The sequence below is a fragment of the Melopsittacus undulatus genome, chromosome 1 (assembly GCF_012275295.1).
Source record: "Melopsittacus undulatus isolate bMelUnd1 chromosome 1, bMelUnd1.mat.Z, whole genome shotgun sequence".
In the NCBI taxonomy this organism is placed as follows: Eukaryota; Metazoa; Chordata; class Aves; order Psittaciformes; family Psittaculidae; genus Melopsittacus; species Melopsittacus undulatus.
In genome coordinates, this window is record NC_047527.1 from 28,038,444 (window position 1) to 28,063,760 (window position 25,317).

Sequence of the window (25,317 nt, forward strand, 5' to 3'; positions counted from 1 at the left end):
TTTGATAGATGGACCACTTGGTGGATAAAGAATTGGCTGGATGACCACATGCAGAGAGTTATGGTCAATGGCTCAATGTCCAAAGGGAGACCGATGAGGAGTGGTGTCCCTCAGGGATCAGTGTTGGGACCAGTCACGTTCAACATCTTTGGCGGTGACATGGACAGTGGGATTGAGTGCGCACTCAGCAAGTTTGCCAATGACACCAAGTTATGGGGTTCAGTTGACATGTGGAGGGAAGGGGATGCCATCCAGAAGGACCTAGACATGCTTGACAGGTGGGCCAATGCCAGCCTCATGAGGTTCAACAGAGTCAAGTGCAAGGTCCTATAACAGGCACAGCTACAGGCTGAGCAGAGAAGAGATTCAGAGCAGCCCTGTGGAATAAGACTTGGGGGTGATGGTCAATCAGAAACTTTACATGAGCCAGCAGTGTGCACTCACAGCCCAGAAAGCCAACCGTATCCTGGACTGCATCAAAAGGAGAGTGACCAGCAGGTCAAAGGAGGTGATCCTGCCCCTCTACTCTGCTCTCGTGAGACCTCACCTGGAGTACTGTGTGCAGTTCTGGTTGTCCTCAACATAAAAAGGACATGGAACTGTTAGAACATGTCCAGAGGAGGGCCATGAGGATGATCAGGGGACTGAAGCACCTCCCATATGAAGAGAGGCTGAGAAAGTTGGGTCTGTTCATCCTGGAGAAGAGAAGGCTGTGTGGAGATCTCATAGCAGCCTTCCAGTATCTGAAGGGGGACTACAGGGATGCTGGGGAGGGACTATTCATTACAGACTGTAGTGATAGGACAAGGGGTAATGGGTCCTAGCTTAAGCAGGGAAGTTTAGGTTAGATATAAGGAGGAAGTCCTTTACTGTGAGGGTGGTGAGGCACTGGAATGGGTTGCCCAAGAAGTTGCGATGCTCCATTGCTGGTGGTGCTCAAGGCCAGGTTGGACAAAGCCTTGGGTGACATGGTTTAGTGCCAGGTGTCCCTGCCCATGGCATGGGGATTGGAACTTGATGATCTTAAGGTCCTTTCCAACCCAAACTATTCTATGACTCTTTGATTTTATGTCTCAGGCAGAGATCTGATTGTGCTGCTGAAAAAAGTCAGTAGGCTTGAGAGAGGATCAAGTTGTTGGGAAAGTGTCAAAGATTCCTCAAATGAGGAATGAGGCACTGGGTGTTTTGGGTAGGGAAAATGCAGGAAGGGTTTTCAGGTGTGTCAACCAGTTGTTTCTCTCCTTACTTAAGATTTTATTTTGCTCTGTTCCCTGTTCAGGTAACTTCTGTCTTGAAACTAAACTCAGTTCTTTATGTTCCTTCATCTTGGCAAATGACAGTTTCAACCCACATGGTATAATTATCTGTGGACCAGAGCAAAATAATTAGAACCACATTTTGAAATCTGATTATTATATTGCAGTGCAATGTGTGAATATTTTTAAATTTTTATGAGTTGCTTATATTACCTTTTAAAAATATTTCATTGCTTCAGAAGCATCTGATACTGCTGATATGTCTTTAATTTTCACCTGGAGAAACTCAAGTGGTTTTCGTATAGTGTTTTACAACTGAAGCTATCTAAACAGCTCTGCTACAGGTGTTGCCTCTAATCTTTACAGTACCTTGCGTTTTTGCATGGTTTAGTTCAGTAGGATACATTGCTACTGAGATAAGAGGTAACTGCAGGTATTCTATATGTTGCATGGCAGTCAGTTTCTGAAATGGGCATGCACATGGCTTTAGCTGCAGTAAATATTTTCCAACTTTTCCACCTTATCCACCTCTCCGCCTGGATACAAGATACAAAGATATTGTAGCTTCTTACAGTGTAACCTGATAGCACATATAACAGGAGTTCATTTGCTTACATTTCTAGTCTGGGTTTATTCTGACTGAAACCATCACAATTCAAGGGCATCTCTGTTAAGTCGCATATCCTACGACATGGGTTCTGGGGATTCTAGCTGGAGGTGGGGAGGGAATCAGCTTTCCCCGCAGACCATTTGGGATCTCTGTGTAGAAGTACCATGGGTATGGACTGGGAAAGGTCTGCACATATAGGGCCTCCTCACTTGGGACAACTGGCAAAGAGGTAGCAACAACTGTTTGACCCTCAAGGTAGGAACAGTACCCAGAAGAAGCAGAAATGGATGGGCTGTTATGGGATCTTAACATAATAGGGTGCTCAATTCCTTTTTCACTTTACCATTAGTTTCCTTGAAGAAAGCTAATGGAATTTAAGTGTTGTTCACGGAAGAAAGACGTTTATCCTTCCGTGCTATGTCTATTATCTATTGCAGGTCAAAGGAGCTGATCCTGCCCCTCTATTCTGCTCTCATGAGAACCCACCTGGAGTACTGTGTGCATTTCTTGTGTCCTCAACATAAAAAGGCATGGAACTGTTGGAGCAAGTCCAGAGGAGGACCATGAGGATGATCAGGGGACTGGAGCACTCCCATACGAAGACAGGCTGAGAAAGTTGGGGTTGTTCAGCCTGGAGAAGAGAAGGCTGCGTGGAGACCTCATAGCAGCCTTCCAGTATCTGAAGGGAGCCTACAAAGATGCTGGAGCGGAACTCCTCTTCAGTGACTGTAGTAATAGGACAAGAGGTAATAGGTTCAAACTAAAACAGGTAATGGGTTCAAACTGGAACAGGTTGCCCAAAGAAGTGGTAAATGCTCCATCCCTGGCAGTGTTCAAAGTCAGGTTGGACAGAGCCTTGGGTGAAACAGTCTAGTGTGAGTGCCCTTCCCGTGGCAGGGATTTGGAACTAGATGACCTTAAGGTCCTTTCCAACCCTAACTATTCTATGATTCTATGATTCTATTAAAATAGAATAAGCTAGGAATAGTCCTGTAGGATCATATGTGTAGGTGTTGACCCTCACTGAGTAAGACAGGTAAAGGAGGGTGGGTTAAAACTTTGGAAAATATTAATACTTCTTTATATCCATGATCTGTGTCTCTTTTTCTCTCTCTTTCTGTTATTTGACTTGCAGTTATGGCAGCACAGACAGCACAGAGGCAACATGCAACCCCTGGGGTTAAGCATCCTTCACATCCTTCACTATTACTTCTGAGTTAACAGTCCACAGATGCAAGATGTCATGTGAGACCCTTAGAGATGTGAGGTTTTACAAAGGCAGTTCCTAGTTCTCTTGGCTGTGAAGCAGTAGCTCTGCATGTGTATTGACAGAGCTATGAACCAACAACAGTGAAAAGAACCCAAATGGATAATCTAGAAGAAAAAAAAAATCTCTTTTTTTTCCAGCCAATCTCAATGGACATTTTTATTTTTCATCCTTTTTTCTTTTATTTAAGCTGAATAATGATGTTTCATCTGTAATAATATGTTGAAGAGATTATACTGTAAAAGTGACCAGTACAACTCTCAATCTACAGCCATAACTGTACACCTAAACCACGAAAAAGTCACACTATATAACACAATATTATATAGTTCACACTACAAAACACAAAGCAGAAAATTAGCACAGATAAAAACTGGCACTGAGATGAAGGTGACTGCAGGACTCTTAACCTCTTGAGAGTTATTCCCTGGCAACCCAACAACCTGTGTTACAGAGGCCTCAGGAAATCACTTGCACGGTGTTGAATAGCAAATACTCAGCAAATCAGAGGCAGAGAAAGGTTTAAATGAGCCTGTGAACTAGTGGAGTCAGCAGTTTCTTAATGGCACTGTAAATAGGCAGATTACTTACCCACAAACATATGCTATCTCTGCAACATTAACAGAACTCTGTGCATTATTCTGCTATTAAAACAGAAAACAGTAAGAGACACTGTAATGCTCACACTGAGGTAAAGAAAACTCACCAGTAAAGTATGTTTCTGTTAAACCAAAATCATGGTTCCTTTTTCTGATTTAGTATCATCAAGACAATCTTGATGTGTGTGTTGCTGTGTGTTTCAGTTTCACTTAACACTACACGTGCTTTATATTGTGTATGCCTGAAGAATAAAGCATACCCCAATGTATTTTCAGAGTTATGATGCTGTACATATTCAAATTTCCTATGTACAACAGCAGCTGCACATGTGTCAGTCAAATGCAAAATTATGCTTCTGCATCTTTGAAATCAACCTATGGATGTTATTATGTCTTTATATATCTGATGATACTGTATGTTGAAAATATATTCTCACAGTATAGTCTTTCTTGTGTTCCATTTTATATGTCCACAAAATATTTTAATAAACTAATGATCATATCTTGTTTTAATTTACTTAGCTCCAAACACTGATGAGAGAAATGGACTTATTCTACTTTAGAATAGTTAATGGAGAACAGAGCAGAAATAGCTTTTGATATTTTCATGGCAACCAGAATTTCTGACTTGCATGTGAGTCACCCTTAGCTAATAACTCTTTCTTTCCACAGGTACAAAGATGTATTTGTAAATCACAAATGCTGACAAACCAGGCATAATGTATCTTAATTCAATTGACAGTGCTATCACCATTTATACTGTCAATTGCTTTCCTGTTGTCAGGGCTGGGTAAAAATATTAAATACAAAAGCATTATTCCTTCACTCAAACTCTTTTAGGAGGCACATATCAACCTAATGGTTGAAACTAGTATTCCAGTCACTTGTAAAATCATTTCTCTTGTCGTGTAAAAAGAATGCTAGAAATTGTTCCTGTTGAGTGCAAAAGAGACAGTCTAAGCTGATGTCATGTTAAAAAAAGGAGTGGATGAGGGTAACTACATGATTTAGAGAATAAACATCAGGAACTGGAAACTTTACCTGTTAGAAAATCAATCAGATGGCAATGACTTTCATGAGCTACTGGGAAAAAAAAGGTGGAGATTTCAGGCCACTTTTCTGTGAACAGTTACCTATATTCCCTAAAGACATGAATTAAATTGGTGGGCTGAATACCATCTTTACTTTAGAGATGACTTGATTTTAGTTAAGGCTGATGATAGAAATGGAAGCTTTCTGTTTGCAGTTCAGGCTACATGTTCTGCAGAGAAAGAGAATATTCTTCAGAGCCTCCTTTTTGCTGACATACTTTTTTTCAAAAGACAAGTTTTGCCAGTGATTCCTTCAACCAATATATTCTTGGGGGTTTACAGCAAAAAAGAGGGAACCAGAAAGAAAAACTAATTCATAGAATCATAGAATAGTTAGGGTTGGAAAGGACCTTAAGATCATCTAGTTCCAACCCCCCTGCCATGGGCAGAGACACCTCACACTAAACCATGCCACCCTTCTGTCCAGCCTGGCCTTGAAAACTGACAGAGATGGAACATTCACAATTTCCTTGGGTATCTGCAGAAAAATATTTTACATCCATTTCCATAATGTAGTTATGAAGGCAAATAGATATATAGTTAAAAACAAAAAATAACCACCATAACAAATCCCCTACCACTCATCCCCAAATGTCAAATAATATCCTTTGTATATTTCAATTACTGATAAATTGTCATAATAATTTTTGTAACCATAAATTAATAAGGGTTTTATTCTAACTGTATATGTTCATTCCACTGATAAGTTCAAGATATATATATCCTTTTTTTCCTGAGGTGGGGGAGAAGTATGGAGTTTTAAAAAGTACAGCAAGGAATGCAGTCCTGTAAATGAAGATTTTGTTTCTTCAAAACTGAAAAGGTTTTGGCAAATCTAATGTGAAGATATGTTTAGATATCCTGCTTTTACCCAAGTAAGACGTATACACAAAATAGCTGATGTACTGTACTCCATTTTCCACTAAAGTATCTTTCTGCAGGCATTATCAGAATTTATTTGCAGCATGATTAGTTTGTATTTTTTCATATGTTCAGATACATCTCTTTTTTACCTCTCCTTCCCAAGATCTATTTTCCCAATGAAATTTGTTTTGGGAAAACTGTTGAACTTGCTCTTCAAATTGAATTTTAGGCAAAACTTAGGCAAATATTCTAAGTTGTGTATACACAATCAGGTAATTAAGACACTTTCCTGTAGTGGATTAGGCAAAGATTGTGAAGCAGAAGATAGCAAAGACATCAAGATCAATATTCAGATTCTGGGATCAGCTGGTCTGAGAGCTGTTTATGACTGCCAGGCAGGCACAAATGGTGCAGGTATTTCAATTTGAAATTGAGGCCCAGTAATTTTCTATATAGCTAAGTGCCAAATATTAGAATTACATCTAATAAAAACTACTTACTCTGCCTGCAGGGACAGTCTATGCTTAACACTGTTAGCCTGATGCTTTTTAGAAACAAAATAGTAATTTTTATATGTAAAGAAACCCGAGTAAATCTACTTAATGTGTCCCTGACCTTTCTCTTCCTAGTGTTAAAATATTTTTCTGTCATGGAAAGTAATCTCCAATTAGTTTTGTTTCATATAGGAACTTTTCATAGTAAGATAATGAAAAAGCTTTCCAGTGGCCTAACCATTTTCCAGGGTGTCCTTTGATTGTATAGAGTGACTGGGAAATTCTTGATGTCCATATGGTATTTTTTTCTTAGTACAAGAATAATGAGTCCTGCCTCTTAAAAATGTGTTTTAAATTCAGTGTATTCAAAGTACTACTCTCAAATCATACACATGATTGATTATCCAATTTATTAGTAATACTGTATACATTACAGGAGTGTCATTTAACTTGGTTTGGCAGTACAGAAATTGACATTGATAGGTGTGGGAATAAGTGATGGGTTTAGGTTCTAAAGTATTTCTACAGCATTTCACTGAACAGCAGATTGATAAATTAAAATCACAGTGGTAGCACTGGAGCTGCAAGACTAACTGCTTATGATTACAAAACCAGATCTCTGAAAAATTTATGTACTCTTCAGAGATGAAGTCTTAGAAGCACTACATGAAAAGAAAAGCACAGTTCACAAAATACTAACCAATTACAGTGTGACAGTGTCAAAATTTATGTCAAGGAAAATTATTTCTAGAAAATTAAAATACATACATACCCTTGCCAGAAGGCTTAATTAAATTTATTCTGTTCTCATTTACACTATGTTGATGTTTTTAATTTAAGTATTTTAGATTGAGCAACTTAAGGTTTAAATTAGTGAAATGGCTATATCAAACAGACAATGTCTGCCAGTGTCCTCAGCAGGGCTTGTGAAAGCAAGACATACTGCTTGTTTCTCCAGTTGTTCAATTTGCAAGTGAAGTTATAATACAAATGGAAGCACCAGATACTGTGAATCTAATAAAGCATTTGTGTACTGCCCCACTGTGCAGTAATTTCCATGGTAAATGAATATGGGAAGTCCATCTGATACAAAGGAGATTCTTCTATAACTGAGCACAAGACTAGACTGAAGTCCAGTCTTCTTGGAGATGAGTGGAAAGGGCAGTTATGCATGACACAAACAGTTTGTATCCTCTAGACTAGTGCTAACTATGCTGACTACACTTGCCTTGGTTTCTGAGAAGTCTATGCCTCCTAGTCTGTGCCCTAGAAGGTCCTGTGCCCATTCACATTCTGTATACACAGTGAAGATAAAAAGATTTCTGTAAGGGAATAAAAAGTCACAAAACAAATTCCTAAATTAGTCACCACTCTGAACTAACTCACTGTAAACTCAGAGTAAAGCTGTTGAAATCAAGAGTTGTTTCTTTATGGTTACATCCACACACTAAAGGCTTACTCCCCTCCCTGGCTTAGTGTTAGGGCACCCAGCAGTATGGGGTGTTAATAATTTCCTCTCTTCATCATTCAAGACTTTCTGATGGGCATATCTGACATAGAGTTTAATGAGGTTATATTTTTTGCTTCATTTTTGTTTGTCCCAATTTTAAGGTCTTTAAAAGACTGCAGTCCCATTTTGTAAATCATGTGTTGCTGTCTTGGTCGAACTTTTTAGCAGCATAAGTGATATTAACTTAGTGGTCCAGTCTGACTGCTATATTAAAACAAAAAACCCCACAACCAATATGGGAATTACAGTTTGCATTTTATGCGATCTTCATTTTTTTCCTTGGATATTACATGATCTCTTCTGGGGACTCCTTCATATCACTGTATTAAGCTCCAATGAAAGAAATGCACAGATTCACATTTTGACATCTTGCTTACAGCAATGGGACAAGTTTCATTCACTTTTTGTTATCACCTGTTAAGAACATGATATCAATATTTGTGCATAAGATGTCACATTCATTGGCTGTAACACTAGAATTGAGAGTATTTTTTATCCTGCTTGATGAGAACATTTACTAATGTCTCTTTAGTCTTATCAAGCATGGCAAAAAGAATTCCATGTATGCAAAAATTAAACAATAATGCATTCAGACTTTTATTTAGAATGACATTCATCACTCTTAACTTAGATACAGTAGCTATCATGATTATTAGACAATGATCCGTATAGCCATATTTTCTCTTCCATGGAGATTAATTTAATAATATTTTAGATACTAAGAAAATGACTGCACAAAAGAGGACTAGAGGGGCTTTATGCTTCAATTATTGTCATTTTCTGTAACGTGTCCCCATATCATGTGGTTACACTCCCTGTCAGATTAGTGCTTTGCTTGCACTGGTATGCATCAGGGCTAGTAAACATTTATAGAAAATTTCAAGTGTTATATCCCTGTGGGAAATGCACATTCAAAGTTAACAATACAGACAAATCTTAGACTAAATGTGGTTTTATATAGCTGTTGAATTAATCTACCATAACAATTTAGTGCTGAGAATTGCCTCCAGCATCTCTTTCCGAACAACAAGACTGTGAAGGAATTTAAACTCTTAAGGTCTCTCTCCTCCTCTCCTCTGCCTTACCTTCTTGCTGAACTCTCCTCAAACAATTTTTACCTTCTCCCAGCAAAACTGCATTACCGTTACTCACCCTTATATGACTTACATGACTGGAACGTTATTTTTCGTGAATGCTCTACACAGCAAGACAGCTTTATGGCCTATAAAGTATCAGTTGGAACATGAAATACACCTAACTGCTGATACCTAGACAAGGTCTGCTTGAAACCAAATCATATTTGATTCCAGACTTAAAGTGTAGTTGTGATTAATATGCTTGCATGTATATGTGAACAAAAAAAGATTAGTTCTGTGAAGAAACAAAGGCTTATTCGATACCTTTCAGGTTCCTCCATCTCTACTAAAAAAAAATGTGAACATTCTGGCATAATACTGCTATCTCTAGTTTTGTTTCACTAGCTTCACTGTCCCAGAAGATGTAACTTCCATTTCCATCTCATATCCTCTTGTACACCAGAAAACGATAGATGTACAGGATGAATGACATTAACTCAGAAATGTTTCAGTTTTACTCCATGGTGTATTGATCCTGATTTCTGTGGTGTTCACTATTTTCAGGTATTCAATAAATAGTTTATAGTAAAAATGCAGTCTGAAAGTTGGAAATTTTTCATTTTGTCTGTTTGTTGTTCATAGCATGCCTGGAAACCTACCTGCGGTTTCTGCTCCCTGATTCAGACAGCAAGAGAATAAACAAGGCCATGCCTATTATGTACTTTTCCTCGAGTAATTGTTTCTGATAACAGCCACACAGAGGAGCCTTGACACACTTGAAGGGTGGTCCTGCGCAAACCTCATGAACTTCAACAAGGTGAAGTGCAAAGTCCTACACATTGGCTGGGGAAACCCCAAGCATGAATGCAGGCTGGACAGAGACTGGGTTGGGACCAACCCTGAGGAGAAGGTTATGGGGATGTTGGTTGTTGAGAAGATCAACATGAGCTGGCAGTGTGCATTGCAGACCAGAAAGCCAGCCGTATGCTGAGCTGCATCAAAAGGAGTGTGACCAGCAAGTTGAAGGAGGTGATCCTGCCCCTCTACTCTGCTCTGATGAGACCCCACTTAGAGAACTGCATCCAGCTCAGGGGCCTCCAACACAAGAGGGAGATGGACCTGCTCAAGAGTATCCAGAGGAGGCCAGGTAGCTGATCAGAGGGCTGGAGCACCTCAGACTGAAGAAAAGAAGGCTCCAGAGAGACCTTATAGCAGCCTATCAGATTTTACTTCAGAAATAGGAAATAAGAATACTGAGTTAACAAGGACTGTCCAAATACTGTTTTATAGAACTCCTGGATCAGTGACTACTGTTCACGTAAAACCCAGTGAGCTGGAAATAAATAGTGTTGTTCTACAGTGAGGCTACATACCAGCAAACATTGTTCTTCCTTCTTCCATTTTCTATTGCAAGAAAATGCCTCCCTTTTTGCTTCTTTATATAGTCCTTTTCCCTGGACTTTCTATTTTTATGGTTCTGCATTCTTTGTTTATTTTCTTTCATTTTTCCCTGTCTCTAGAATGTTTCAGCCTCCTGACTTTCCTTCAGAAACATTCTCTTGCGCCTCATTTTCCCTCTTCTAGAGAACATCCAGGTAGTCAGTACTGTATTCAGTAATTGTTCATCATGAACCCAGAACATAAATAACTCACATATGTATTGTTGTCATAGAATTGCTAATAGAAGGGTAGTCTTGGACTACAGAATAAACAGAGTAAAAAAAGGGGAAAGGTAAATAGAATAACCAGAAAAAAAAGGTGATCTCATGCTGTGTTGTCTTTTGCAATTATGAAACACATTGTTATTGATGTTATTAAGGTCAGAGAGGGGAAAAAGGATTTATTAAGGTGTATACTTGTTGAGTTTGTTGCTAATAAATATTAAAGGAATTAAAAAGATATTTTTTTGGTTTTGGCCAAATATATTAATCTATTTTCTATGCACTGCATATATTTCTGTGTGTGTGAAAGTGGAAGTGGTGTAGAATTAAAAAGATCAGCAAAATAGAGGAAGTATAAAGTTATTATTTAGATTACAGATGAGTAGAAAAAGGCATAATCTGTGAACTTTAAACACTAATGACACAAAACCACTAACAAATGCAGTGACAGCACTGAACCAAGGTTATTATTGTCATTGCTTTGTAGTCTCTTCTTCAGAGATATCTTCAAGCAAAAAAAAATGGGTATTTTTATAAATTTATAAACCAGTTATATTAATTCATTATTTCAGAGTCCTCTAATAATGAAAAGAAGGCAATTATAGAAAAGCTTAATCCTTGTGGGTTTTGATAAATTGTTGGAAGAGAAAGGTGTAAGTAATATAGCATCTTCCACATGAAGATCACCAGCTTTCCACATGTCGTATCATCCCACACATCCCTCCTCTCTCTCTGGGGCCTACCATGGAAGCCTCACCATGCACAAAACCCTTGCAATTCCCAGATTTCTACTTCTAGTATCCAGGCTAAACCTTACAACAACAAGAAGAGTTGGTTGTTTTAGAGGTTATTCTCTGCAAATGCAGAAGACCTGTTGCTGCCTCTCTGTCAAAGATCCTGAGTGGTTTTAAGTAGAAGGAATTACTGCCTGTCTCTAAGCAATGAGTTTATATAATTGTCAGGTGTCTTCAGTCCTCTCATGCTTTTCATGAAAACATATATCCTGCATACTTGGCATGAATGTGAATGAGAATTACAAGATTGCAATTACAAGGTTGGTAGTTTTATTGGTTTCATATTAGCAGAGCAAACTGCATGCAATATCTCCTTTTATGTTTTTCCTCTTCTAAGGTAAAATAATTTTTTCAGTTTTCTCAGTTTTCTCTCTTCAAATGCTGGATAGGAACAGTAGCAACAATGTCTGCCCCTTTCACTGGTGCTATCTGATAATCAGGATGAGGAACAAGTGTTATGGCGTTTGTTGTACAGATGACATGGCTACATTCTGATTTGTGCTTTTAACCTTTGTTTGCTGTGCCTTATAACCTATAATTTCTGATACCCTAACAGAACCTTCAAGGACTAGGTTTCTTTTTTTTTTTTTTTCTTCTTTTTAACTATCTTGGTTCTTCAGAACAGAATGTCTTAAAATGGTGTTTGAGTTCACGATTTCCTGATTTCATTTTTTCAAAATGGCCTTACGGGAAAAAAAACAACCAAACTCACTATTGAGCAAGAGAAAGAAATGTGGTGACAAATTCCAGTGGTTAAATGTTTCTCAGAACAATTCTACAAGAAGAAAAATAAGAAATATTAATTTTTGCATTTTGGAACCAATTCCTAAAGCCCGTCAAAATTGCTCCATCTCTTCTAGAAGTAAGTACCCATGATTCAAAAGCTGCTATGATTAAGATGTGATTTGGAAAAATGTGGCTTTTCAGTATTTTCTATTGTCACATACTTTCTAGGAACAGGATTTCAGTGAGGAAAACAGTAATTCATATGGTTCTCCAGTTTTTCTACTGAGAATGTAAGGAAAATATAACAATTAGTGACAATTTTTCTTTTATTTCTTTTCCTTCTCCCACAACAGACAACTATTCATCACGCAACAAATGCATAAAATGAATTAATTTCACTTATATCTCTCTCTGGGCTTTCCACCTAAATTTATACTGTTTACAGCAAACAACCAATATTGAAAAAAAGGAAAAAAGTTAGAAAGTCAGCAGTTTGTATTGTTGGTTGGTTTTGCATTGTTTTGGGTTGTTTTTGTTCTTTTGGGTTTTTTTTTTTCTAACATCTACACAAAAGAAAGAGAAATAGATTGAATCTCAGCTGACAACCATATATATTTAATGGATGTTTTCAAAGTCAATCTCACTGAAAAGTTATTGCCTGCTTATCCGGAAGTAATCCCATTCTCTGCAGCTGGCAATAGGTGAGTTTAAGGTCTCACTAGCCTCAGAAAAACTCAGCTCTGTTTCTTACACTCTCTCCCCATTTCTTCTGAATTCAACAACATAGGACATATTATTATATTATGGCTAACAACGAAGACAAATTTTTTTAGAAGTTTGACAACTTATTAGTTACTGTGATGGATTTTCTATACCACTGCATATATTGAAGATGAGATGCTATTATGAAAGTTACATACAACTACAGTTAGACACAAACAAGAATTAGTTCAAAGAATTTCTACTGTGCTGGACAGTTACAAAATAATTATGATCTCTGTTGGCCACATACCACTATTACAGGTCTTAAAAGATGCTGCAATGCATGTGTCCTACAAAACATGTTTTGGCTTTTAGAGCTCAGACTGATGACCAAATGCATATCTGCATGCAGTATTATCTGGAAATTATCAAGGGCTCCACTTTTACATGCAGACAGTTAACATGAATCAGCTGCTGTGAAATAGCTGAGTGATTAGTAACTGGATTATCAATCCAATTATCTATCAATAATGGTAGCAGCTTTGTTGAAGGAATAATTATGCATCATTATTATTAAGAACTAAATGCCAAATATGGAGAGCAAATGTGGATAATTAAAAGTTGTTGGCATTTTAAATATATATATTTTGAATATTATACACACTTTGCCACAAAGTGGGACGAACTTAATATGAGCTGGCTACTAGGTTGCCCTTTTTTGCAGTATCCAGTTTTTTTCTATCTGTTGACCTTCCTGTTCTTTCTAGGTCTCAATCTTTTAAAGACTTCCGCATGAGGATAATTTGATACGTTGTCAGTAGTCTTCATTTTAGTGGAGTTTTACCAGAACTGTTTCATCTGATGGTAAAGTCCTCCAGGCATTCTGGCTATTGGCATGACTTCATTTTATTCAAACCCTACATGAGCATGAATCCTACATAACATGAAGAGGAAGTCCAGACAACTCTCTTGCTCAAGTTGAATATGGACACAAATTCCCATAATCATGGAGATAACAACTGTGGAGAGAAGCATCCTGTGCCTCTACAGGTTAACACTCAGCATTCAGGAGTGTTAAGAGATGTTTCAACCTTCCTTAAGAATTTTATTTTCACTTCTAAGAGACAAAGAAAGGCAATATGTATTTCAAATTCAATTTTGTATTCTATCCAAAAATCATAACAATGAATTCAGATACTCTTATCTTAATAGATCACATACTTGATGAAATTTTACTCCTGATTGCTACCATTAGAGACTTGTATTAAAGAGGTTACTGTTATTTCAGTGCCAAATCGTGCCCCTCCCTTGCACAGTGTGTAAAGGAGCATGAATTTCTTTTCCATTGCTATGCACTTTGCATAGAAAAAAAGATAAACAGAATTTCCTTTACCAAAGGAATACAGGAGCTATTCTCTCCCTGCATTTGAGATATAAACTACAACAGCAAAAGTTGGGGTCTGCTTCTCTCTGCAGCTTCTGAGTAGAAAAATAATGCAGCACTGTAAGAACCAGTTTTCCTTTGTGGGGTGTCTCACAGGAAAACTGCAGCTCTGACTATACATGCAGAGCTCAACAAACTGTAGCAGTCTTGAGCTTTTTAGGCTGCCACTCTTCATGTTCCCTTCCCGGATAAGAGAATTAATATAAAAGCATTAAGAAGTCGTTGCCTTAGACACAATAAAAGAAAAAAAGCAGAATTAGCCCTTACAAGCAGTGTGAAGAAAATGTGAAAAGAAATCTCTGCTGAAAAAGGCAGATGAAAGAAAAGCTAGTGTGCAGGACCAAGCCATCTGTAGGCAACCTAAATAAATTTAGATTGGTGCCTTGGCCAACTGGCTGCAGGCGATATTAAGGGCACCTGTGTCTTAGTCTAGCTGGGGCTAAGTCAGACTTTTTTCTGAAAACATTTACTGCTTGCAGCTGTGAGTGGTTTCTTAAAACCTTAGATAGAGGCCTTGGAACAACAGATCATCCTCTGAACAAATGAACCCTCAGTAACTGTAGGATTAGGAGAAGCTTCTCTCTGCTTTAGTGTCATGTTGGCTTGGGCCTCTCCTCAGAACATGGTGCTCTAAGCTCTCTCTAAATTCCTTCTTTGGGATGCTTTTTGCAGTAAAATGCAAAAGTAGCACAGAGGTGGGGACTAATTTTTGTATTTTTCATTGTTATCATTGCAAACTTGCAAAAAAATAATCCATGTATATTACAAGGAAACTTCTGGGAAGAGGTTAAGATTTGCTCAGATTAGATTTTCCAAAAGGAATCCAGGTTAGTGAGAAAGACACATGCAGTGGTTATGTGGAGGTAATGCGGAATTAACACGGTGGTCACAAATCCACACATTTGGAAACAAACCCAAATCCAAAACATAATCATAACACTTCGTCCTAAGCAGACATCCCCAAATATCATAAAATTGCTAGAGCAGTTATTAAGATCATGACAAGAATTACAAAAGTAGGATATATTATTCTGCGGCAATTATTATTAATATAATTGAAAATCTTCAATTTGCTTCCTGGATTTTTTACTTTCAAGTTTGCTCCTCAATCACAATGATAAGTGACATTTTTTTTTGATCTTAAAGTTGAGATTTTCTGATAATATCTTCTTTGTGAGAGTGCACACTTCAGAAAAACAGCTCAATAAGACAAGTTACAAAGTGGAGCAACTAAAGGTAATAATAGAAGTGACTAAATTTGGTAATGAATTTGTACATTTCAAAGCATGCAGACTAAGAGTACCCTGCATTTAACCAGCATTCATTTATTTTTTTATAATTCTGAATTGGTAGAAAGTAGAAATGGCAAGCAATTAATTCAAAATATACTGAAACACATCAAAGTTACAGTCTCACTATGGAAACAAAATGCCTTGATCCTGCTTACTCTGATTTGTTGAGCTTCTTTGTTAATAACTGACACTCTTCCTTTTTTTGCTAACTTTAATTAGCACTTCATGACATGAAGTACTTTTTGATTTGCAGTTAATACAAACATTTGCAAGCTACTAATAAATACATGGTAAAATTAACTCTTAAATGGCTACTTTGCATGGCATACTGTTGTGAACAAATTAAAAAGAGAATGAAGAGACAATGAATATATAGTTCTGAAGGAAAACAGAGAGCGAGAAGGTTAGGAAACTTCATAAAGTTTGAAAGACAAGCTAAAAGGAAAAAGGTGCATGAAAAGTTAACTTTGGATTCAGAAGTGACAGATACCTTTAATATACATAATGGTCTAAATTTTATTAAAGAATAGTGCTTTTTTCAGAATATCTCACATTTCAAAATAAATTTTTAAAAAGTTAATAATTTTAATATATGGACCATATAACTGTTTAAGTGGCTATAAGACTATGGAGACAATAGATTTCATGCATCAGTCCGAGTAATGATTTATAATTAGGCTAAAAATGTGATATTTTTCTATTTTATGAATTTGATTTAATTTCTGTTATTAGAGAAGCAGAAAATTTTAATTTTAAAAGAAACAATCAATTATGTATAGAGAATATTTATAACGGTTTCTGACTGAATGATCAGTGAAAATAAAATACTAAACCAGCTACCTTCCAATGCAACATTTAACTCCTACTTGTCTTTTAGTATAGATCTTGGTTAGTCAATAGAGGCAAAACATATGTCTTATTATTTTTTAAGAAGGGAGATGTGTAAAACTGATGACATTATTGACTAACAACTACTTTTTCTAATCTTAGCTATAGTATATAATTATAATGTTGAAACAGGATGTTTATGCTTAACATAAATTACATTGTATGGTAGCTGAATATATTAATATCCACAGAAATACAGATTCCTACTTACCCAACAGACAGGAAGGGCTCCTTTGATTCAAGTCTGCCAAGCAAATAACAGAAGTTTTAATATATATATATATACACATATTTATTGTATTTCAGAATATTTATAAGATTAATTTAAAACAATCACTCTCAGAATCAAGTTTACTTGGTGACCAATACACAAATTAGCAGCAATTGAAGGGACTGTTCCATTATGCTAGGAGCTTGTCTTGAAAAAAATCCCATTTACTTAACTGAACTTTGGCTTAGTAATCAAGTATTTACAAAACAGCACATCTAGGCCCTTTAAATTTAACAGATTCAGTTTGACTTGTGTAGGTATTTATATGGAAAGGCTAGAGCAAATAAGTAATAACTTGACCTTCTTTTTTTTTTTTCATTTTTCGTTACTTTTTTTTCCTTCCATGGACATGATTTAGGTGATTTAGGGAAGATATTTATTTATTTTAACTTTAAACATAAAATTTAGTGTAGGTGTAAAAACTCTATTGATTAGAGGTCTTTCACACCCATCTTGCTTGCTTTACAACATCCTCTATTTGTATGACACAGTTATTTTCTCATGAGCACATCTGCTACATTCAGCCTTGTGCTGGAGCAGGATGCAGGTTTGGTAGACGCAGAATCATACCCAGTCCTAAACCCAGTTGTCGAAGTGTTGGTCTCCAACTCCTGTTCCTATCTCTGTGAGGAGCTGCACCACTTGCACACTGGTAGAAGCCTCTTTTATGAGTAATTTCCACCCAACCAGGATAGATGTCCAACATCCTCATCTATGTTATTGTACCGCAATTCTGCTCCAGTACCTAGAACCAGCTGTCTTAATTTTGTAGTGTGTCCTGGCTGCAATCAGTGCACTAATTTTTGCATTTTCAGCTGTATTTTTATATTAGCAGCTGCCTGTTTGGACCATTAACATGTGACTTTAGAGTCCTTTATAAACATACATAAAGCAAATTTACAACTCTATTCTGAGAGGTTACATGACATGAGAATGATGCAAAAGCTCTCTATTGTGCTAATTTTCACTGCATACTGTGTTAGGAAGAACATCAAACAAAACTCCCAGGCAATTAATGTCTCTTTGTAGCCTTTAAAGAAAAGCGTTTCTAACAAAGCAAAGTATGTCATATCTAAAACGAAACATTTCATTTATGATGACCCCTCTCATCTGAAACCAATTCAGTGCCACAACAAAACATCTGAAATAGAACTGTAAGCAAGAGTAATTGTAAACAAAAGTACTGTAACTAAGTTGCCAGTGTTTTAAGAATGAACTTTTCCTCGAGTCTTCTTTGTAGAAAACTAACAAGTACATTCACAGTTATTCATTTAGCAAAGCCTTTGTCCAAAAACCTCACAAACCAATAGACCAGTTTAGTTATTGCCATCTACCCAGAAGGGTATTTAGAAAAGGTGAACTTGTCCTTGAATTTTTTAAAGTATTATATGATTTTGTCTTTAATTGAAATATACTGCAGGTCATCTTTTTGCAAAGCATTTATTTCTTTTCCAGAATCATTAGTGAAAATAATTTAGGAGCCTGTCTTCATTTACAGTATCATCTTCTGATGTACTTTAAACCTAATTTTCTGGGATTAGATTTCCAGCAGTAAGGACAAGTAGCATAAGGCTTGAGAAAATGGCAAAATGTATCCGAAACAGTAACTTTCCTGTTTTCATGGCTATACCTCACCTTCCCATTTCTTTCTGAGGTTGTAATCCACATAGAAGTGAAAGAATGTAAGAGGGCATCACTAATGTCCTTGAATGAAGCTGGAAGCACATTGGAAGCTGAAAGTTTGTCAGCCCTGCATTTGGGGGGAAGCTTCTCCAGGGCAGGTCCAGTACTGTCACAAGCACTTTCCCTCCCAGATTGCCATGCCATACACCAAAACCCTCACGGTACCAAGAAAATGCTTAGCTTGCCTAGGTTGCATCCTCCTCTTGCAGGTTCTGTGCAGCCACAGTGCCAGCTTCACGGAACAGCTTTCCCTGTTGTGGATCACATGATTACAGGAAAGCATCTGCACCATCTTTGCAGATTCTTTCAAGTGTGTGAGGAAAAGCCCAACTACTGCTACTGTTTTGTTTCTTGCTTTTCTGTTTATTGAAATGAACCAGACCTGTGAAGTATTCAATGTTTGGCTCAAGAGATTAATTATAAGCAAAATGAGCAAATAATGAGAGTCTGAGAACATATTTACGTACTTCATAATACAGAAATTTTGCAATAAAGAGAGACCTGTCACTATCCTGATGGAAAGCATTCTGGTAGATTTTACTCACAAATGAAAAGTATGCGATAGAATGCCCTGTGGACAAAATACCACAATTAAAAATCTATTTGAAATCCATTCTCAAGATGGAATTCAATTTGATTTAAATAGTGCTGCCCTAAGTTTGACCCCTCTTAGTATATTTGACTAAATGGTTTAGATAATTTTCTGCATTACTTTAAATTAGTTCAAGTGTTCCTCATAGTAAAGGAATACAGTTAGCTGTTGGCCTTTTATTTAAATTGGTAATTCAGAACATGGCAAATTAATATAAAGGTTTGAAAACTGCAACACCACATAAAATAGCATTCTCTATTATCTTTATTGATGATGTTTATCTATATATTATAGATTTTTTTACCTTTCTTTTCTAACCTGCAGTACAATAAATTCTCCGGAGTTTTGAGGAAGTCCTGCATAATTGTCTATAATATCTCAAAAAGAGTAATCCTGATAAGCTGTGAGAAGGGCTGTCATATGTCTTTAAAAAAAATTTACAACAGAAATTTTCTTTCTTGAAAAAAAATATTGAGCATATAAGAAATATTAGGTTGGACAGTAAACAAAGGGAATAATGTTTTAATTATGGAACTAGATGATCTTAGGTCCTTTCCAACCCTAACTGTTCTATAATTCTATGTAGGACTGGTAATGAAGCTGGAATGATCAGGATTTCTATTTTTTTCTTCAGATTGTTTTCCTATCAGAAAATTACAGCTTGTCAGATGTCAAGGCAATAAAGCAGTTTGTATAAGAGGGAATCAGGCTAATAGGCAGCATGACTTGAACAGGACAATCTGAAGCAGGCTTTGATTCTGAGCTAGGATTTTCTGGGAGGTCTGACTTTCTTATTTACATGTAATGGGTAATTTTTTTAGGAAGAAAAAGGATTTTCACACAAGGTAAATAGCTCAATTAAAAACAGGCACAGGCAAATTGATTCATACCAATTAATATGCCTCAATACTGTCATAACTCTGTGTTTACAATAAGGACCCCAGGAATTTCCCATTTAGTATTTTACCCCTGGCAACCTGCCTCGGAGATACGTCTTACAAGATCTGATTAACATAGCTGTGTATTTCATGATTTTATTTGCTGCTAAATTTACTTATATTAATGCCAATTATCTCAATCCCATTTTTGACATGGACTGAACATCTGGTGGACAAAATTTTTCAAGGTTTGCAGACAAACATGCAAGCAAATGTAACTAGATCAGAGGCATGTGAATTCCTCTTTGAATTGTAAACAAATAATTTGAGGACAGGAAGATCCCAAAGTAAACGCCGCTTTTCTTGAATAATATGGCTTTTTATATCTGAGGCCTGACCCAGCATACCTAAATCATTATAATCTCTTGTAAAGAGTCCTTGCCTCTCCTTCCCAAAATATATTTACAGGACAAAGTGGATAACATTTCTAACAATATCAGTACCTTACACAAGCAAATATATTTTAGTCAAGTATTTTCTAAGGTAACTTCAATATATTCTTCCTTGTGGTGATAATACAATTTCATTTCTAAGGAGTTAGTAGGAAAAATGTGGAATTCAAGGCATTTGTTCAGTTTCCTATTCTGAGTTTTCAATATAATAAAACTGTCTACCCTGAATCAGGGAAAGTGATGGTAAGGAGCCAGGTTTTTTTTTTTTAGATGACTCACCATTGTGGGTTACAATCTTCAAATCAGAATTAACAAGAATAACTTGAGTGTGTTGCTAATGTCACTAATTTTCTTTCTGACTGTAAAAGCCATGATTAGTGACTGCAGTTTTCAGTGGGATTGGAAGAGTTACTACCTCTAACAGGAATCCAGAGGATTCAAGCTTTTCATTCAAGACATGTAGGAAAGGCAGACCAATTAAAAAGCATTTTGGAATTCAGTCACTTGATGAATTGGCTGTATACTGTTATTGTGTATTTTGTATGATTGATGTGGCTGACTTATTTACCTGCCTAGCATGTCTGTCTCTGCACTGTACAGTTTTAGGAACCAAAGTTTTAGCAAAAATATGTGAAATCAAAAAATACTCAGATTATGGCTCACCTGTCTTGTCAATAAATTTCATTTAGAATAATTTATAATAATCTTTAGCCATCAGTTAGTAGAGTATGAATGAATAATCTGTTCAGAATTATCTGAAAAAAATTACAGTTGAAAACCTGAATAAAATGATAGCTTACAATACAGGAAGGAAGTGCTGTAAAGAGACTGCCTCTCACCTGTGCTAACTTTCACAGTAACAAGAGGATAAGATGAGACATAAATCAGCATATGCAATAGTTGGGTTTGTAAATCACTAAAAATGTCATGTTGATACTGGGTGCACTAGTTCTATAATACGTGGGATAGAAAGTTTTTTGGGTTGTGGTAGGAAAGGGAGGCATGGATAAGAACAGTAAAGAAAGTAGTTTCCAACAATCCTCATTAATGTGTTGCCTAAATTTTAAGCAGCAAGAAGACAGGAAAACACAAAAGCTTAAAGTAATTTGAATAGTTTAATACAATATTATCAGAGAGCTAGAACTAAAAATTAGTATTCTGTACATCTAAGAGAGTTTCAGTAGCTGATTTTAGTTTGTACTTGGCTTTACTGTATTTTCCCTTTATAAATCCATGAATCAAAAAGACAGTGGCATGGATTCTCATAGCTGAGGTAAATATTGTTGTGACTTGCAAAAATTAATTCAGTCTGCATATGAATACCTTCATAGTTCTGGATTACAGCTTCTTCCCACACCACCCCAGAGAATTCCCCTGATGCCAAATGGAAGCTAACTTGAATTTAATCTATACATCACATCTGTGTGATGTTAGAATCATAGAATCACAGAACAGTTAGGGTTGGAAAGGACCTAAAGATCATCTAGATCCAATCCCCCTGCCATGGGCAGGGACAACTCACACTACACCATGCAACCCAAGGGTCTGTCCAACCTGGACTTGAACACCACTAGGGATGGAGCATTCACAACTTCCCTGGGCAACTCATTCTAGTACCTCACCACCCTCACAGTACAGAATTTCTTCCTTATATCCAATCTAAAGTTCTCTGCTAAAGTTTCAACCCGTTACCCCTTGTCCTATCACTACAGTCCCAAATGAAGAGTCCCTCACCAGCATTCCTATGTCCCCCTTCAGATACTGGAAGGCTGCTATGAGATCTCCACGCAGCCTTCTCTTCTCCAGGCTGAACATACCCAACTTTCTCAGCCTCTCTTCATATGGGAGGTGCTCCAGCTCCAGATCATCCTTGTGGCCCTCCTCTGGACTTGTTCCAACAGTTCCATGTCCTTTGTATGTTGAGGACACCAGAACTGCACATAATACTCCAAGTGAGGTCTCACGAGAGCAGAGTAGAGGGGCAGGATCACCTCCTTTGAACTGCTGGTCACTCTCCTTTTGATGCAGTCCAGGATACAGTTGGCTTTCTGGGCTGTGAGCTCACACTGCCGCAAACTTCATTTCCAGTCACGAAGAAATTAATGCAAAGATTCAAAATGAGATTCTTGCAAGAATCAAGAATAAGAACTGGTTTTCCTTTAGGTATGAGCACTCCTAACTCTAATCTCCTTCCCAAATTGAAAACATGCTCAATTTGATACCTTTGTTCAAGCATGCACAGGAAACAAACTCTGGAGAATGAAAACAGCTCCATGCCATTGCTGCCAATTATAGTTTGCTTTTTCCTGCAGTATGCAGTTGCTAAATTTTACAGAAATCTATGTTTCCACCAAAAGAAAAAATTTTGAAAAACATACAGTAGTTTATAGAACTATCTACCTTAAAGTCCTCTTCCTTAATCATTCTTTGCATGAAGCTGATGTTACCTGACTCTTTTCTTGCTCTAAATCAGAGTAAGAACATTCAGGTCAATATGTACTGGTCAAAAAACATCTAGAATGAGTTCATCAGGGTGGGCTGAACAAAGGAGTGTTGACTGATCTAATCAATACCACACAATCACACAATCAATACTACTTTACTGCATGGTTATTTGTAGTCATGAGTAGATGAAGGTTAATGCAGGCATTGCCTTTGAGGATCCCAAGGGTAGAGGCTTAATCTCCTTTTCCCTCAATGACAATACTAACACTTAGAAGTAGTTACAGGAGGGACACTTCTCTGACAATGTATGATTCATATTTGTCATGTTGTTTCCTAGACTAATCTCACTCCTGCAAGACTGAAAAATACAGCATACATTTTTATGTCAATAGATATTAGAAATTGCTCATTTCTTAAGACTTATTATAAATTTACACATTTGTTTCTTTCCAGTAAAATAACCAGTGCTTTTGGCAGAAGTTCTGGAAATACCGGCCACATAACCTACCAAAAATGCATGACATTTGTAACCTATTTAAAAAAAAAAAAAGCTTACATTTGACATTTTGCACCAAAAGTTTTATCTAAGTATTGATTCTGATAGGCTGGATAACATTTTCAGATAGTATAAACTATGACTAGCAGAACTCATCAGGATATAAACTTGTGGGGTAATGTCATTGCTAATAATTCACTGCATATTATTACATTGCTATTGTCCCTCTGTGTTGTACACAGCATAGCCTTCTGTGCTACCTGTAATCTTAACAATCTATTTTAAACTTGAAAAGGAGAAGCACAAGTTAGATATAAGGAAAAAGTTTTTTACTGTGAGGGTAGTGAGGCCCTGGAATGGGTTGTCCAAAGAAGTGGTAAATGCTCCATCCCCAGCAGTGTTCAAGGCCAGGTTGGACAGAGCCTTGGGTGACATGGTTTAGTGAGAGGTGTCCCTGCCTATATCAAGTGGGTTGGAATTTGATGATCTCAAGGTCCTTTCCAACCCAAACTGTCCTGTAATTCCATGATTTTCTCTTAAACTAAGTATACTTTAAATCTCTTTTTTTTATATTATTTATGACTTTAAAATATATAACGTATTCTCTCATTTAGCCAGCCTTCCTTATTTATTCACAGAATATTAAATATATAACCCAGCATCATATTTCTATTGCTGTTTGTAAGCCACCTAAATGGTGCCCTTGTAGTATATCACAGCAGCTCCCAGACTCAACTACAGCCTTCTATACAATTAGAGGTGTTACATTGTGTGAGAACCAATGCCAAGTTATGAGGCCATAAAGTGGTACTCTGAAGCACAGCCTTCTCCCACATCTCTGATTACTGCTGCAATTAAGGTTTTACTAAATTCTTGAAAATGAAGAATCTTGCTGGTCACTTGGGTTTTTAGGACAGGCCCTTCTCTGTTCTCTGTCATAAACCCTATGTTCTTACTTTTAAGAACTCTGTAAAGTTAATAAGACAGTTACCAAAAAGCAGTGGCTGCAAAACCAAACACTATTTCTATGATTCCTGCCTAAAACTCAAATATGGAAGAATGACCATGGTGTCTGGTTTTGTTTTTTGATTTTTTGTTATTTTTTATGCTGTGGGAGCTATCATTTTTAAGCTAACTGAAACACAGTTGAGTGTCTATAGAAGACAGCATCATTCTGGACACTGAATCCAAATTCTGATTATTTTTTAAATCAAATGCAAGAAGACATGCAGTAATAAAGGTAGAATTCTCATGTGTAATTAGTGATAGGAACATGGATCATAATATCAAGATTTAAACTGAATGAATGACTAAAAGTACTATTTCTGTTTGCCTGGAGGCAGAAACCATCAATAGTTTGAATCTTTTAGGAATTTACTTTTTGAATTATAAACCACAGACTTTTCATTCATATTAGCAGCACAAATTCTTTCATAAGAAAGGAGTTAGAATAATTTTAATGCTGTCAGAAGGTTGTGAATGTTTTCTGTTCCACTGTTGTATAAGCAGTGATTAAAACACATGAGAAAAAATAAGATGGGTTTCCAATTAGTTACTTTAACTATAGTATACTACTTCAGGTTTCATAGTAGATGAAAAAAGTAAGAAAGGAGATTAAACACTAAGGAAAATAAAAGAAACAAACCCAAAGCAAAACAAAACCAAACCAATAGTAAGAAAACAGGCTATTCTTCTCCAAACATGCAAACTCTGAGTGTGATCATTATGTCTGGGTTTTTGTGGAAGAAAACAGCATCAGTCATGCGATACTATATATCATCCTCTGCAAGAGCAAAATTACTAAACAAAGAAAAAGGCTGTAGCTCCTCTGCAGATGTGTGAAAGTTGGTGTCACTGGCTTCCTCTTAACAAAGGGAAAAAAAAAAAGAAAGACTGTCTAGGTTTGAAGAACAACTTGAGAGGAGATGAGAACAAAGGCAAGTGCTAGTCTTTAAGTCTATGTAGGACATACTTCAAAATGGATCTAAGTCAAGACCACAGTTTAAAAAGTGTGGTGAAGGTGAATACAAACAAACATGAGAAGAATGTAAGATTTAGGATATACTGATAATCTGAGAAGGAATATCTGCCCTAGTCAGTAGGGACAGATTCTAAAAGGAAGTTAGCAGTATTTTTAGCAGTGAAGGGGAAGATTAAAATAAAAAAGACTGTTTTATCGCCCTACTGTTGTTGGAGTTACTACACAGATTAGGAATCATATGGCTG

The 25,317-nt window shown here is 36.7% G+C and overlaps 1 protein-coding gene across 1 annotated transcript in view; it reads right to left on the reverse strand.

The window, feature by feature from the left end:
* RALYL (RALY RNA binding protein like) overlaps positions 1-25,317 on the reverse strand; it is a 107,512-nt gene that overhangs the window by 39,611 nt on the left and 42,584 nt on the right. Inside the window, exon 3 of the mRNA XM_005150833.3 lies at positions 16,486-16,518. Within this exon, the coding sequence (XP_005150890.1) occupies positions 16,486-16,518 (33 nt within the window). The remainder of the gene's footprint in view (positions 1-16,485; positions 16,519-25,317) is intronic.